This window comes from Myotis yumanensis, unplaced genomic scaffold (assembly GCF_028538775.1).
Source record: "Myotis yumanensis isolate MYYU_CA2020_CCGP unplaced genomic scaffold, mMyoYum1.0.hap1 SCAF_19, whole genome shotgun sequence".
Lineage (NCBI taxonomy): Eukaryota > Metazoa > Chordata > Mammalia > Chiroptera > Vespertilionidae > Myotis > Myotis yumanensis.
Window position 1 is genome coordinate 3,982,821 of NW_027223770.1, and position 17,027 is coordinate 3,999,847.

A 17,027-nucleotide genomic window follows, 5' to 3' on the forward strand; every position below is an offset into this window, starting at 1 on the left:
GCACTTGGCCCGAGATCTTGTCAGACAATTTCCCTCCCTGCAGCTCCCTAGAGCAGGGCTTCTTCATGTCTCTTCCCCATTTGGCAGCCCATGCAAAGCTACTGGAAATAGTAACAGCTAAATCCGAATTAGTAAAGAACTCCAGTTATGGGTGGGCTCCAGCTAAGAAAGAAGCTCTGTGGGCCGCCTGGCTTATTTGGGCCCTGAGAACAGACTCCATCAACACTGGCCTCATTCTTAGAGCCGAGCACTGAATTCTGCCCTTCAGGGGATAACTGAGGGACGTGGCCAAACTATCCCTCCCTCGCCCCAAACCAGCAGCCTCCCTTCCTGCTTGGTGGACACAGCAGGTAGGCTCTGGAGCCATGCCAGAGCATCACGGGGACACGGGAGGCAGTAGAGAGTAATGCCTAAGAGAAGAGCACTCGTGTAAAACCCCAGCTCTGCCTGCTGGTTGTGTGGCTTTGGGCAAGTAACTTCACCTCTTAAAGGCCAATACCAACTGGTTTGTTGAAGATTAAACAGAGATAACATCTGTAAGTGCTTGGCACTGTCTGCTTACCCATTTCAAGGGCTCCGGAAACGATACCTACAATCATTATTCTTACAGCCTTGGGAAGGACACAGGCTTGCGGGCAGATACACTGGCTGTGAGTCCTGGCTTGCCCATTTGGGATAAATTATCAAAGCCTTTTGGGTTTCTGTTCCTCAGCTGTAAATGTGGCAATAAATTATAGGGGGGGAATCCTTCCTGCTCTTTCTGCCCCCTCCCAATGTATACTCAACACTGATAACCAGAAAAGGAGAAAGCAGAGAAAACTGCCCCACGGCTTAGTGTGCCACAGGCTATGGTGGAAGCTGAGGGAAAGCGGAGAGGAGAGGAGAGGCAGAGACGGGCTCACTGTGCCTTGGGAGTGAGACAGTCATGGTCTGGTGTTCCAGTGAAAGTGGAAACAAAAGGTTTATTTTTCCCTGAGTTTGCTGTTGGTTGACCTGGCCAGGCATGGTTTTACAGAACTTCAGTTGCTTAACCAAACATCCCAGCAAAAAGAAAAGCAAGAGACATGTGTTCAGCCGGTGTGGCTCAGTGGTTGAGCATCATCCCATGAAGCTTTAATTCCTGGTCAGGGCACATGCCTGGATTTCAGGCTCGATCCCCAACAGGGGGTGTACAGGAGTCAGTCGATCAATATTTCTCTCTCATTGATGTTTCTATCTCTCTCTCTCACTCTCCCTTCCTCTCTCTGAAATCAATAAAAAAATTAATTTCTTAAAAAGCAAGAGATGTAGCTAAATGGACAAAAGCTCCTAGACTCTTCACAGAACCTGTGCAGCCAAATGAACCCCAGGGTCTCCCTTTTCCCACCTCATCACCTCACCTCTTTGCAATCAAGTTCAAACTCAATCCGAACACAGAGTGTCACTGCAAATTGTTTATTAAAACACAAAGCAATGGACAGTGAAAAACATCCTGAATTTTTTTTCTTTTTGGTGGGAATAGGGTGGGGCATGGAAGGGGTAGGGACAGGTGGAGACAGCCCAGAAGGAAAGAGAGCTCTATCCACCCCTACTGCTTTCCCGGGCCAGCCAGGTTCAAAGCCCCTCTATCACACCTCACTGTGCCGCTGTAAATGCGCGTTGTGGCTACAGACGGAGTTGGTTTCGCTTCGGCAGGGAGAGGATGGGAATCGAGAGTAGGAACTACAGAGGGCTACTAAGAACTTGACACTATTCTCCAGAACTTGGTACAGAACAGAGCAGCCAGGACCAATCTGGAGGGGCGGGGTTGGCTTCCTAACAAGCCAGGTTAATGGTTGAAGTGGCTGCCCTCAGCTCAGAATGGGCAGCTGGTCCTAGTGTGGGAGAACTTGGTGGAAGAAAAACACAAGGAGGAAACTGACCCAGGGTCCAATACCTTTTCATTCCCTGGATCACAACACACCAGAGAAGAGGAGTCAGGAATGTCTCATTCCTAGATTTACCGTCTCTCCCTGCCAGTGCTCCCTCCCACCTGGCAACTCGGCTCTCCTTTCCCGACAGTTGTCCTTTGACAGAAGGAAAGCGCACGCCAGTTTGTTGTTGTGTTTTTCTCATACTGAAGTACAGCACTGAAGCTCAAAATAGAGGTGAGAATGGAGTTCTTCTTTGCCTGGTGCTACATGCCCCCATCTCACAAGACTGCCTGGATGCAAGAGGTGCCAAGGCCTTCCCTGCCAACTCTAACAGGCACTACTGTCTCCCTGGCTGCCAGCGCAGTCCTGGCTCCTTGTTTATACTCCTGGGGGGAACCCATCCCGAGAGATCTATCCTGCTCTTTTCCTGCCAACCCAGCCCGTCCCCAAATCATCTGCTCTTATCAAAACGATTTGGCAACCTAAAGTAGGCTAGCCAAAAGGCAGCTGGGGAAGGACTAACCAGATCAGCCGCAAGCCACCCATGTACAAAGAAGAAACCCGCCCTTGCTGGGCAGCTGACCTATTGCTGCCAATCTCGTAACAAAATGAGGAAGTCTAGCCTTCTTGCTCCAGTAGAGGTCTCAGTACAGAAAAGAGTCCTCGCTTGGACTGAAAGGGAAAAATTGCTCTGAGCTCTCTGAAGCTTGAACATTAAGGCTTCTTTGCAATTTTCTTAGAGCTCCTTGATCCCTAATTATATCTTTCCATCAAAGAGAAGCAGATTTCTCCTAAGATTTCTGAACAGATCCTAGGTGGTACCGGTTCTGCTTCTGCACTATCACTAGCTTCTTCCCCTGGAGCCACAGCAGAAGGGGATCCAAAGCACAGCCCCCTCTTTTTTAAACAGAAGCATCTGTTAGTCTCTCACTTTGGAAAGTTCACCTGCTCTCCTCGGTCCTTTTGGAAAGGCATGGAGGACAGTGTTACATGTTGCCACTTGATGACATTAAGGCTCCTCAAGGCAAGACACTTGAATTAGGTCAGAGCCAGCCAGCAAATGGGAGGGGGAAGAAGGGATGGGAAAGCAGCCCCATGGCAGGGACTGAAAGACCCCTGCCCAGACCTGAATCTAGAGGGAATGCCCACCCTGGCTCAGAGCAGGAGAGGAAAAGGCACGTGCTGACCGGGGTGGGTCTGTCCCCAATCCCCAGGGAGGGTAGAGAACCTGCTGATCCTTTCCCTGGGCTTCCCAAGGTGAGTCCATTTCTAGGGAAAGGTATATAAGTGCTAGGAAAAGGAATATACTGCTGCTGTTTTCTGACTTTCAACTGAGATTCCAAAAGCCATAGGCAGGCCTTCCCATGAGAGGGTACAAGCAGGATAAGAAGGAAGTGAAATTCCTTAAAATGAAAGCTTCTCCAAAAAGATAAAGAAGTCAAATCACAACTCCGAAACTGGATTAAACAATTCCCAGACACAGAAAGAGGAAGGTGAACTTACTCAAACTTCGCGCCATCTCTTTAAAGCCTAAGTGACCTCTCATGTGATCCCCAATTTCAGGCCAGTATTTCTTAGGCAAACAATGGGAACAAAAGAATAAGATCACACGCTCAAACCAACAGGTGACCCTGCAGGCCCCGTGGTCCTCCTGGGAGCCTAACCCTACTCACACCTAAAGATGACCATCTTTTAAGTCACTGGACCTCAACGTATCCACTGAGCAGCTTCTCCTTAGAGTGGAGATTTTCTGAAAAAAGTAGATGTGGTTTAGGGGACATGAGTCCCACAGACTGTTTCCTGGAACGATGGTTCAGCATGAGTGAAGCCCAAAAAAGTCCCCGTGGAGGCCAGCTGGCCCCTGACCCAATTCAGACTACACTGCAGACTCTCAGCCCATCTTCAGCAGACCCCTTTGCGTGGTCCACTCAGAACTGAAGCCACACTTCTGGCAAAAGGAGTTCCACCTTGGCCGTCCGCTCTTAGCTTCGGCGAGCTGGGCTCAGGGGGATCTAAAAACCTAGGCAGCGCATGGATCCAGTAGAAGAGCCTAGGTTTCTCTCCCCACCCCTCACTGGCATCACTCATCACCCCCAACCCCAGTCAGAACCCCGGCAGTGCAGGCTCTCAGTCCTAGCACTAGCTCAAAATACAGGCACGGGAACAAACAGTGCAAAAAGCAAAAAATGAACTACAGAGTAATTCTTGACCCAAACAATACAAAAATAAAAATAAAGAGTGCCCCATCCCACCCTTTTAACCTAAACTTCATGTACCTATATCATCTTGGAGGAGTAAAAAAAAAAGCTTTCAAGTTCAGCATCATGAGCCAGCTGTGTCAGCCCTTGGCTCCAGGGGACTCGACCCCAGCCCCCACCATCTCTTCCTGTTTCCTCATTTCCCCTTTAGTTTTTGTCAGCCATAGAAAGATGTTCCTTCCTTTCAGACACAACCAAAGAGGAAAGTGCCCATCCCTATCCCTGAGCTCAGGGGAAAAGGGTGGGCTTGGAAACAGGCAGAAGCAAAGCTGCTTGGCTTACAGTACCGTTAGGAAATGGCCCCAAGAGCCAGGGTTTCCTTCTGAGACTCTGAGTCACTGAAGGGATGGGTTGAGGTGAGGAGGTAGGGACCCCTCCTTCCTCAGAGAAACCCAGGCAAACTAACAAGGCGGAACGGAGGCAGCAAGTCTTCCTTTCTCGTCTTGTCAACTGTACTGGCAGTGGCCTCGGGCTTTGGGGAGTTGTGACAGAATGGGAATCAAAGCCACTGTCAGAAGCCCAGTTAATAGTCAGGATGTCCACTGCCCCAGGCAGGTGGTCCCAGGATCAAGGCCACAGGACATCCTTTAAAGCAGGGAGCTTGTGAAGCACTCCAAAAAGCGTTCCTCTGATTGCAGCCCAGGCCGCAGCCGTCCAGCCGCCTGACTCGCTACCCTAGCACTGAGGCCTATGTCACAGCTAAAATACAGGCTACAACAATCAAAGAACAAAATGCTGGCCTGGAGGAACTCAGTAAAAGCCAAAACCCAGGATATGAGCCCAAGAGCTACTTAGTTTGTCACTAACAAAGATGGAGCCTCTTTAAAAACATACCTCAAAGGAGAAACTCAAAATTAAACATATTCTTAAAAAAAAAAATTGATCTGGCCTGATATTCTTTGCTGCTCTAGCTCAAGCAGAAACTAATCTTGCTGCCTTCCCTTTACAAAACTCCTTGTAGCTGGGAGAAAGGTGACAATGACCAGAAAAGAGGGAATCCGGGAAGCTTCATTTTCTGCAGAAAAATTTCCAGGGAATTCAAAACAGACACTTAGATGCTAAGGTTGATTTCAGAACCGCCAGGACTATGGCTGACTGGAAATCTTTCAGCCTTGTCATACCAAGAATCTGACTGCTACTTGGATAGGAAAATGAATGGACAGAGGGGCATACTATTAAGATCAGTGAGCAGTGTCACTGGGTCGGATATAGACAACCAGTCTATTTCCTTGGGGCAGCTCTAGGCATAGCCCAAAACTGGTTGAACTGTGACATAGAAGGACATAGGAGTAAATGAACATCAGATTCTAGACACTCTAAACAGTGGTCAGTCACTTAGTAGGACTCAAGTCTCTGCGGGTGCTCTTAAATTATGCTAACATAAGCCTTTTCTAATCCCAAGACCAGAAGAGACTCTTAAGGTCAAGTGTTCTGTTGCTGCAGGCTGGAAAGCGTCTCTGTCTCCTGGCAGCAAGACCCCACAAAGGGGCCAGTAACAGAACTGCTGGGTCAGGTCTTCCTGGCTGCTGGCTGCTGGCTCAGAGACCCAGGGAGGGAGGTACCATCAAGGTGAAGTGGTAGATGATAAGATATTCAAGCAGACGGAATCCCAAGTCCTCACATCTCCTTCCCTTTTTGGCAATAATTTAGTGAGATGGTTGAGAGAGACAAGAGATTTCAAATGAGCCAGATTAAGGAAACAAAACAAAAAAACAAAAAAAAAAGAGAAAGAGCGAAGAAATCAAGTCCCCAACAGGCACTAAAATAAAAATGATTTGTTGTAACAAGTCAGAGGCAATTTGAGGACCTGACATAAACTAATCGTCTTGGATACCAGACAGTCCTCTGACTGGCACATGTTAGGGAGACAAGCAATGATAAAGCTCAAACACTGAAGGTGGAACCATCATAGGGCTAAAACCAGAAAGGCTTCCAAGTAAGAAAGTAGCTACTTTTCTTTCCTTTTAAAAATCCCCTTCTGTTTTCATCTTTATCATACACATTATACATCTTCACTCACTCACTCACACACACACACACACCACACATATTCTCAATCCCAGGGCATCTGGAAATGTATCTGGACATAACTTCAGAACATGCCCAACTCCCAGCACTGGTCCTCTCGGGTAAGGAGATGACCTTTCCCCGCTGTTAAATTCTAACCGAAAAAGAGGAGTCTGCTCCAAGTTCAGAGTCCTTTCCACTAGGTATACAGACGAGGATCCTTGAACAGGTAGGACCCAGTTTACCCTAAGTACCCTAGAGAAGAAAGAAATGGCTGGGGGCCAGCCACAAAGAGAGGACTAGGACTGAAGCAGGTCTGGGACCAGGTGGTGAACGAGGGCTGCTCTCTACTCAATCTGCCTCTTTTTATCTCCTTTAATTTTTTTGTGTTTTTTTAGTTTGTTTGTTTTTGTTAATCACTATGAAAAATACAGAAACCAAACCAACATGTTTGGTTTCTTTCCCACACCTTTCCACCCTGTTCAGGATGCAATTTGTTCTCACAACCGGCAGAGGCAGAAGAGCGTTGGAATGAAGACACCGAAGGCCACGAGGATGGGGAACATGAGGCTGCTGTTGTCCGAGGCGTAGGGGTTGGGCGTGCGGGGGCCTGACTGCACCCGGTTCTTATTGGTCTGTCTTTTGAGATTAGATCCTTCATCGTATTCTTCTTCCTCCTCTTCCTCTTCTTTCTTCTCCAATCCTGGATGAGGCTGCAGCTTTGGTACATCTGACATAAAAGAGGATACCTTTTAAGTAACACCTACAGCATTTAAGTGAGAAAATGAGTCACAATAAAGAGAAGCTATGACCTAACCAGGGTCCAAAGGAAGGAGCAGAAGTAGTAGAGATAGCTTCTGGCCTGGAGAACGGCAGATTCCTAAAAACATTAGCCTTCTTTAGATTTTTTTATTTTATTTTTATTTTTGAGCCTTCTTTAGATCTAACTAAAAAGTAGTAAAAGCCCTGCACACCAGAAGGGTCAGTATCTCTGCTTCCAGTCTTAGTTCTCCAGATCCCCAAGAGGACAGACTGGACAGGGATGACACAACACCCAAACTTAACCTTTCCAAATCCCTCCTCGTCCCTCCCACAATCCATCCCTTTTGATTCACAAAGCAGCTGAGGAAGAGCTGATCCAGAGTTCTGGGTTCCCACACATACTCCCCCTCTGCTCTGTCTCCTCCTGAGGGACCGAACTACAAGTCTGTTGGTAGCAAGACATCCTCCTAGATGTCATCATATCAGCATGTGGGGGACATCAAGACAACAGGATGAGCCCTGGCCAGGTGGCTCTGTTGGTTGGAGTGTCATCCTGTGCACCAAAATGCTGCGGGTTCAATTCTTGGTCAGGACACATATCTAGGCTGGGGTCTGATCCCCGGTTGGGGCTCGTATGAGAGGCAAAAGGTCGATATTTGTCTCTCACATAGATGTTTCTCTCTCTCCCTCTTTTTTCCCCCTTTCTCTCTCTTTAATCAATAAACATATCCTTAGGTGAGAATATAAAAATTAAACAAAGACAACAGGATGAGATCCTTAGTGCATTCAGGATGAGTTGGGAAAAGGTGCAGAGGTGGAATGGAGAGAAAAGTCACTAAAATACAAGCTTTCTCTGCAAAAATCAGCCTGGGAAGCTGGAGGCCAACATAGTCTCAACCTTGAGAAAGAACTATCCCCTGAGGCTGGATCACAAGGATAGGGAGACATCAATACATGAACTTCTGTCCAGTGCAGTCTGGCCGTGCTGGAGCCTCCAGAGAACACAGAAACCACGAAGAACTCCTTTGTCCCCCACCGCCCCCGAGGAAATAGACATCAAAGAAACAGAATAAAGAAAAGTTTTAGGCAATTCCAAATGACTATAAGGGTCAGAGCACACCAACAGGTACCATTATTAATCACAATTTCAATGAAGTTAAAGGAACTTGTCCAAAACCAAACAGCTGATTAAATGGCAGGAATAAAATTTAAACACAGATCATGCTCTAAAGCTTATGGCCAGCACCATGCTACACTCCATCCCAGCAATCTGACGCTGGAGTCTCCACAGCTGGCTTTAAGTAATAGTTTCCAAGCAGTGAGCAGCTCAATTATTCCCCCAAGGGTTTTCTCAACCACATCCTCCAGCCCAAGTCAAAACGCGGATCAAAAACAACTTACCATCCACCGTCCCAGCCATGATGTAGAGCGCACAGACTTTGGGATTGTCGTAGTACCCCTAGGAAGTGGGAAACAGTGGTCAGCCCCACAACAGCAAGCGTTCCCCCTGCACCCATTCCTATGCGCTCTTCCTCAGCGGGGAGGGCAGAATAGGAGCGTTACCTTGACAAACTCGATGTAGAGTTTTCCTGTGAAGGTGGATACCTCCCCCTGGACGCTCAGCTTCCCTTTTCTGATGCTCATAGGGATGATTTCATCATGAGCTGTGCTGTGCCCAACACGATCAAAGATATCCAAGTCCTTCACCACGACATGGCCATTCAACCGCACATCAAATACCTTCCAAGATAAAAAAGGAGACAGTGTCAAAACCATCCATTTCACACCCTTTCAGCAGCTGGATAACAGGCACCTGCTTGGGCTTCAAGTTAAAAAATAACTTAAAAACAGGGCTAGATATACTCTAGGGTGACTGGAGTCCTTTACCTCACCCAAATCCAGTCCATGTCCCTTCTCTGTCAGGGAGGCCTCATACTGGCCTTAGGAAACAAAGAATACAAGCACAAAGTTCAACGTGGAGAGAAGGAGGTTCACAGGAGGGGACAGGAAAAGAACAAGGCTGAAAACAAGAAGGTGCTGACAACAAAGAAGGAGAGATCACCTGGAGGGAGGGCCTTAACCGGATCAGTTTGTAGCCAAGAGCTAGGATTCTGGTATTGCTTTCTGTCACCAACCCCATGGCAAGTGCAGCCTTGTGAGCAATGGGACACCAGCTTTTTAGGGGCAAAAGGAACCCAGCTTTTCCTTCAAAGCTCATCTGTTCTTCCCTTCTGGGAGGCCCACAGCAGAAGACTATCCAAAAGTGGCAATGTCTCACGGGGGGATGGTGGGGGGCAGGGGGGCTGACCAGGCCTCACCTTCTGCTGGGACTGTGCAAAGTAGACCTCAGCAAATTTCAACACCAGCACATAGTCCCCTTCCTCCTTGATGGGCACTTCGTAGCCAAAGGTCTCCTCATTGTACCGCTCTGTTTGATATAGGATCTGGTCCTCGGGGTTGGAACGGAGGATTGGCAGTTTCATGCCATAGTCAGAGGCTGGGGACAAAAGACAAAGAGAAACCACATCAGAGGCAAAACATAAAAGAAAAGCAGAGACCCCAGAGTGGCCAGAGGCATTTCCAGGGCAATGCTAATAACCCCCCAGTGGAAGCGCCAACCCCTCTGCACCTGGCCCCAAAGGCACGAGAACTAGTATTAAGCCAGAGTCAAATGAAAGAAACCACACACTAATCACCCCAACAGATCCCTTCACCCTCAGAGCAGGACTTTATAAAAGTTCTTCTTTCAGAAATGACTTTTTCTCAATTGTATAGGGAAGAGAACAAGTCCAACCCATTATTAGAACAAAGCACTATGCTCCAGCTGCCTGGTTCCCTGCGAGGGAGCGCTTCAGAGAAGCCTCATAAAACAAGGGGGTTGGCCAGGAACTCCACAAGAAGATTAAGTTCAATGAGTGTTTTTTTCCTCATTTAGAAAAGCTCAGAGACTATAAAACAGGGTATCTGTTAGGAAAGTTGTTCTTCATTGTCTTTACCACAAGTAAGATACCAGCTTTAGTTGCTTTGTATGATTTTTCATTTGAAAAGTTCGAAGGCTGGAAAGGAGAAACATGCTTATAAAAAGAAGGGTGTGATGCTCTCTAATTTCCTTTAGGTCCGAGCACCATACTTCCCAGACTCACAAAATTCAGCCTCACCCACTCTCTTGAGCATTTCCCCAGTTAAAGGAAAAGAAGAAACTTTCTCCTGTGTCACCAGCACCTAACAGGGTCCCTGGCACATAAGTAGGCACTTGCTATGATTTGCTGAGCGAACCAATGGCAACAAAGGAGGTGCTTGCAAGGCAGCGAAGCCATGCTCTTCCCCCACAGGGCTGGAGCCACCCCAGCAGGGAAAGAACACCTGTAAGGTCCTATGGCACCTCTGGCTTAAGATGACCAACTGCTGGGGAGTTACCTTTCCCACATCACAGACTGACAAGGAATAAGACAGGGTACAAGTAAAAAGACACTTACTGTGGGTCGGTATCGAACAGCCCCCAGCCCTCCCCTGAACTTGGTAGGAGATGATACAGCATATGTGTATCTTCCCCCCACTTCACAAACGGGGGTCTTTCCTCAAATGTAAGATACTACCTCCAGCTCCAGAGCGGAACAGTCATGCTTCCCCCTTCGGAGAGGAGGCTCTCTGACTCCTTTATCCTGCACACAGCGAGGCTTTCCAGTGCTCCAAAATCTGCTTTCCAAACTAGTGACTGGACAGTGACCTCGGCCCACAGGACTGGCCCCTCCTCCAGCTTGGAATGAAGACTTCAGGCCACCTTCCCATCTCGCAGTGACTCTGAAGACACTTGGCACCTAGATCCTTTGGGAGGTGTCTAGGAGAGGCCACCCCTGGACATGTCTTCTGAATCACCAAACTCCAAGGGAGAGAATATTTTAAAAGAATAACTGAGATCCAATGACTGAGGTCAAGCCCTCAAAGAAGATAAACAAACCTAACTGTTAACCGTGCCTGTAAGCGAACAGGAGCCTGCCATCAGATGGACTGAGGAAACAATGCACCAGGAAGCTCACCGCACCTTTGTCTTCAGACTCTTCTTCTTCCTATTTCTCCTCAAGAAACCAGAGTAGCTGGGTAACACCACAGAGGATGTCCTGCTACCGTGCCCAGCTCTTTCCCAGGCTCACACGACATTACACCGGGGCATAAACCTATGAAGATTAAGACTGCTATTTTTTCTTTCAACTGAGTTCTAAGAATTTCCTTCTTCCATCAGAACCAAGATCCCCATAAATTTGGAACATTAATTAGATTTGCTTTTTAGATACACCGAAAATTTTGTGCATGTGTGGGAAACCTTTTATTTTTTTCTTGCAGAGTGGAAAAAATGAGAAATTAACAATAATGTAATCTCTGGCAGTTTCAGTCCAACAACTAAGAAAACTCAGCCATGTGAACAAAAACTACTTAACAACCTTGGAATTACCTTTAAATATTTGCCCTTTAAAGTCCAAGTGGCATTCCCAGGAGATCTGCCACATGCAAAGTTGAATTTGCCCAAGTCCCAAGAGATACAGCTGCGAAAAGGACTTTTTCTTCCGTCCTTTGCCTTTATGTATTCACAGCTAAACAGATTTCTCTAAAAACAGTGAAGTGTACACAGTACGCTGCTGAAGTTGGCACAATACAGCTCAGACAGCCAGAAAGGAAGGGGCCAAGGGGCCTACATTATGTCCGCTGTTTCTTAGACAATGGGGTAGCCAGCCCAGGTTTTAGGACAGAGGTAGATTTGAATCCCGGCTTTGCCACCTACTATGTGATTCAGAACAAGTTATTTTCTCTGGGTGTTTTCTCACTTGTAACATGGGGATTTCACCTACCTAAATTCTCTTGTGAATTCTGCTACTTAGAGGGGCTGCAAATGAAGCCTGCATCTTAGGTGACAGTATTAGGGACAGAATTCTAAACAAATCCTGTGGCCTTAAGCAAATCAGAGGCATCCTATCTTTCAAGCTCTTATCTCACCAAGGCCAAAGTCTGCCCCAGCTAAAAGAAGGCTGCCCAGAAAAGGGACTTCCTTAGTCATCTGATAGGCTTAGGCCCCTAGCCAGTTTTCCCCCCCTCTGCAGCCATGTTCTACCCTACTTGCCCTTGGGGGATGTCCGACTGAGGTCCATTCCCCGAGCGCTAAGGATGTCCAACTAAGCCATCAGTTGGACATTCTTAGAGCTGCCAGGGCAGCGGGAAAGACTCCCGCCACCGCCACTGAGCTCGCCAGCCGTGAGCCTGACTTCTGGCTGAGCGGTGCTCCTGCATTGAGGTTCTGCATCCTGGTGGTCAGTGCACGTCGTAGCAACCAGTTGTCCACAGTTTGGTCAATTTGCATTATCAGCCTTTTATTATATAGGAGGATTGATTTTTTTAGACAGAGAGGAAGGGAGAGGGATAGAGAAATAGAAACATTGATGAGAGAGAAATATCATTGATCATTTGCTTCCTGCATGCCCCCCACAGGGAATCAAGCCTGAAACCTGGGCATGTGCCCTGACCAGAATTGAATCAGTGACCTTTTGGTTCCTGGGTCAGTGCTCAACCTCTGAGATACACTGGCCAGGCTACCCTACTTTTAATTCCATATTAAAGGTCATCAAGCAAAGAAAAAGATAAAGACACTTTAACCTACTCTGGACAGGAGAGTTTTCAGATTCATATCACTGATTTCTAAAGCATGATGTTTTATTAGAAGGAAAATAAGGCTCAGAGAGGTAAAGTAAGTTTTTCAAGGTAATACAAATGATTAGCAGCTACCTTTCTATGAAGAGGAAATAGCCTCTCCTCAAACCAAGCCAAGCGCTATGCCCTCAGGTCAAATAACTAGGTCTTTTCTTCCTTAGAATCAAGAGGAACCCCGAATACGCAAGTTACAAAGCACCTGGAACATGCAGCATGCCAAATCCCACATTGAGCGCTTCTGAGAGTCATGCTCCTCCGCAGTGGTACTTTCATCTATTGAATCGCACAAGTTGAAAAAGCCTTTCCCAAGCTGTCCATACCTCCTATGAACACTAACTATCCTCAAGGCAGAAACGAAGTTCAATAAACATTATGAAGGGCCTTTGAAAGCAAAAGCCACGAGGTGCCCTGGGCCACTCACAGTTACATGAATGCTGAACTACAAAGACACTACAGAGAAACAGCAAGTTCAAAAGCAGGCCAAACCCTTATCAGGATTAACTTGGCAACAAATACCTGAATTCATTCAAGGTAAAATGAACTTTCTTTGGCGTGCTGGAAACAGTCTCTCAGGCCTGGGGGGAGAGGGAAGCCATGCAGCTCTTACTGCAATCAGTGTGAGCAGCTACATGAGGCAGAGGTCTCCAAGACGCTGGCACACCCTTCTCCGAACAGTGCCAGCCAAGGAAAGCAGCGCGAACAGCTGCACTTCCCTGGGTGGTGCCACTCCTTAGCACAGAAGAAACTAGAGAACCGCCTCCTGGGAGTGGAAGCTTAATCACATCTCAGCCCAGACCTAATGCCAGCAAAACGCTGCTCTCAGGCACCCAGAGTGCAACCCTCAACAGGCTGGGCCAGGCTGCAGCGGGAAAGCAGGTTCCACTCTCCAGCCTTAATGCTGCTACAGTTCTGACCCAAATGACAGACTGGAGCAGGGAACTCCTCTGACAGAGTGCCTCGAGGCCAGGGTCTGGTCCGTACTCCAGGACACATGAGCTTTGTAGGTCTCCTGCAATTCTAGTTGCCACAATAAACTCCAAAAAACTGCCACCACGAGCCAATAACCCAAGGACAGGGAGCCTGGTGACTGGTGATCAAGCCAAAAGCCAAAAACAACACCTGTTCCCGCAAATTAAAACCGGGATTTCTGAATAAGAGGAGTAGCAGGGGACTACACCTGTGTGGGCTAGAAGGATCAGGTAACCCATGGAAAGTCTGGTGTCTGTTTGTGAAAGGAGCCATCACCACAGCTGTCTCCAGAGGCAAAGTCCACCAACGTCTCTAGTTTCCTCAGGGCGCACCCCCAGGAGGAAGAGGAAGGGTCCCGGATGGAGATGGCCTGACCTCATGCTGCGAAGTCTGGCTTTGGCGGCCGGTACAGCTGCTGGAAACTGGGGCCCGGACTCGGCTGAACCCAGGTTCCTGGGACCTACAGGCCAGGGCCAAATCAATTCCAAATCAAACACAGAACCTCAGAACACAGCCCTGTGTCCCAGCGCCCGCACATGTATGTAAGCTATTAGCTCCCTAATGTGACCACCTCCGGGACACTGCAACGAACTTGGAATAACTAGGTTCAAGGCTTCAGTCCAGGCGAAGCCAAACCTGGGCACGGTGGAAAGGAGCGCCGAAAGCCTGCCTCCTGGTTGTCTGGAGATGCATGTGGCCACGGTGGCTGCTCTGAACCCAGCACACAGCGCGTGAAGCAGGGAACTCCTGCCCAAGCCTGTTCCCAACCCCTTCCAGAAGGAACAGACGGAGCAGACTTCCCCAGAGAGCGGTCCGGGGGACCGACCTCAGAAGCCCTGGTGCAGGAACCCGGGTTTCATTTCTTAGGTCTGGGGTTTGCATTTTAACCAGCTCCCCTGGCAATTCTCCCACCGGCCTGGAGGCCCGTGCGGCTCTGTAGGAACTGCTGCTGCTCCATCTGTGAAGTGAAAGTCATTCTCCCACAAGCTGGAGCAGCCACCTCCCTGGACACCTAGGGTGCGTCCTACACACTCGGAATATTCGGACCTTAGCTGGCGCCCCCGCTGACCCCCACGGCCCGGGCAGGACGGCTGCACATCACCACCTTTAAGCTCACACCGTCCTCGCTCCAAGGGGGGCGGGAGGAGGCAGTGCCCAAACTTCCCTGTCCACGCTCTCCCAGGCTCCCTGCCGTCTGGCTGAGCACGCATCCCGCTCCTGCAGAGGGAGGTCGGCAGGGATCACCAGCACCGGGCTCGATCGGAGAGAACCACGGGGCCGGGGACACCGTCAACCTACACCCGCGCGGCCTCGAGGTGCCAGCAGGCCGCCCTCGCCTGTACTTTTCTCTCAGCTCGGGTGAGGCGAGGGGTTAAGAAAATGCAGGCGGCGGGGTCCGACTATAACTTTTCGCCAACTCTCTGCCTCAGTGGCTCTTGGTGGCGTCTCGAGCCAGGGCCGGGCTGTGAGCTGTGACCGGGTCCCTGAGGAAACTGCAGAGAAACTTCGCTCCAGGACGCGGCCCCAGGGTCGAGGCAGGGGCGCGGGGCCCGCAGCCCTCGGCCAGCTGCCCCCGCACCGCAGGCCCGGGACCCCGCGGCTCCGCGAGGGGCTCTCACCTCGGCCCACCCGGCCTTCCAAAGGGTCCTTGCGAAAGTGGATCCCGTGCACGTCCACATGCGCCTCGCCGCCCGCGTTGACGGCCCAAATCACGCTCTCGGGCAGCCCGGCTCCCGCCGAGCCGACCACGCCGAGCCCTGGCCCGCTGAGCGCCGGCAGCAGCAGCAGCAGCAGTCGCAGGAGCGCCACGGCGGCTCCCTCCACCGCCCGGGCCCCCAGCATGGCGGCCACCACCGCGGGGGCAGCCTCCGCCAACCCTCGTCCTCAGCCGGCCTCCAGGCCGCCCTGGACTCAGAGAAACAGCGCCACGAGCTGCTCTGCCTCAACCGCCGGGGACATGTCGTTCTCAGGCCTACTTCCCAGCCACCGCGGCCGCCTCCCACCTCAGGAACAACCTACCCCGGCGCCCAGCCCCCGGCCACGATCTGCAGCCAATCAGTGCCCGGCGCTCATTAATTACCCAACACCCCGCGGGAAGGCGTCCGCTCATTGGCTGCCAGGAGCGGGGGAGGGCGTGGCTAGTCCCAGGCGCCGGCCCAACCATCAGGCAACAGAGGGAGCGCGCGCAGAGGTTCGGAGTTCGGTTGAAACCGTGGTTCAATACGGAAGTGGCGGGGTGCAGCGCCCAGGCGGCCCCGGAATCCCGCAGCTGACTAGGAAAGGTGGCCTAGGGAGGAACATTTAGGACAGAGCGCACCGACACGTCGCCAGAACTTCCGGTGCTCCGGATCCTGGGACCGAATAGGCTCTAGAGGGGGCGTGGCCGACTGTCCCTCACCCTCTTTCTTGGGGAGAGGCATGAACGTAAGCTCTAGAAAAAGCAATGGACACTCTTCCGACCTGAGAGTCTTTTTCCCCGCGTGACTCAGGAAATCCATCCTCCCATAGAGAGGCACATGCACCGACCTTCAGGACAGAGTCCCACGAGGAGAAGACCCCGCCCCCGCCCCTTAGCGGGCTCGGGGCTGGTGGTAGCGTCCAGACGGCCATCCAATCGGAATGCTCCAACACAGCGGAAACGCGTGGCTTTGTGGGGGAGGGGCTCCCGGCTACCCTGGTCACCAAGGCGACGGCCTCGGGACGGCCCCGGCGTCGGAGGGGCGGGGTCGGGGTTTCCCCAGCCCGAGAGGGAAGAGTTGCGGGCGGAGCCCGGTCCTGAGGTCCCGCCCCGCAGGACTGGAGTTCCCAGGCGGCTCTCCGGACAGGTCAGTCATTCTCGTAACTGGCGATCCGTGCGCTGCGATCGCTGCCCGAACTCCCACTTCACAGACACAGACACACACACAGGCCCGAGTGCTGCCCGGAGGGTCACGCAGCGAGCTGAGAGCACAGCCAAGGCAAGCACCCATTTACCTACTTGTTCCACAAATATTTATAGAGACCCTACGTCTACGGTTGTCAGATTTAGCGGATCAAATACAGGAAGCCCAGTTAAATTTGGCGAACAAAAACACGCCGGGTATCCTGCATGAGACTCACAGTCCCACGATTCAATTAATTATGTAGTTAGAACAATGGTGAGGGCTATGAAGGAACAAAATGGGGCGCCGAAATGGAGAGTATCGATAGGGCTGGATTTTTTGTTAGCCCTTCCCGCCCTCCATAGGGGGTTTAAATGCATCAGCATTCCTTCCCCCGCCCCCGGGGTCACACAGGAGTAACTTGGACTGTTCCCTCTGGTCCTTCCCCTCCCCCTCCTCCCACCTGTTTTGCAAGGATCTGGACTTGCTTCCTCCCACAGTCACGGTTCCCCTCCCAGCCCTCCCTGGGGCCCTGCACTTGGGTTTCTAATCCCACTCTCCTCTCTGAAAACTGTCATCTT

General features: G+C 50.4%; 1 protein-coding gene across 2 annotated transcripts; it reads right to left on the minus strand.

Annotated features, from left to right (window-relative positions):
- Positions 1 to 1,418: 1,418 nt before the first annotated feature.
- Positions 1,419 to 15,591, minus strand: MLEC (malectin). 2 transcript variants are annotated; one of them, XM_070400201.1, is made up of 5 exons: positions 15,205 to 15,583; positions 9,238 to 9,416; positions 8,483 to 8,659; positions 8,321 to 8,378; positions 6,567 to 6,887 (listed from the first exon to the last, which is right to left on the minus strand). In XM_070400201.1, exons 1-5 carry the CDS (start codon positions 15,425 to 15,427, stop codon positions 6,658 to 6,660), a joined length of 867 nt encoding a protein of 288 aa, XP_070256302.1. In that variant the 5' UTR covers positions 15,428 to 15,583; the 3' UTR covers positions 6,567 to 6,657. The 2 variants fall into 2 exon arrangements, with proteins under 2 accessions (XP_070256303.1, XP_070256302.1); XM_070400202.1 differs by lacking the exons at positions 8,321 to 8,378; positions 8,483 to 8,659 and having other exon boundaries at positions 1,419 to 6,887; positions 15,205 to 15,591.
- Positions 15,592 to 17,027: the final 1,436 nt, after the last annotated feature.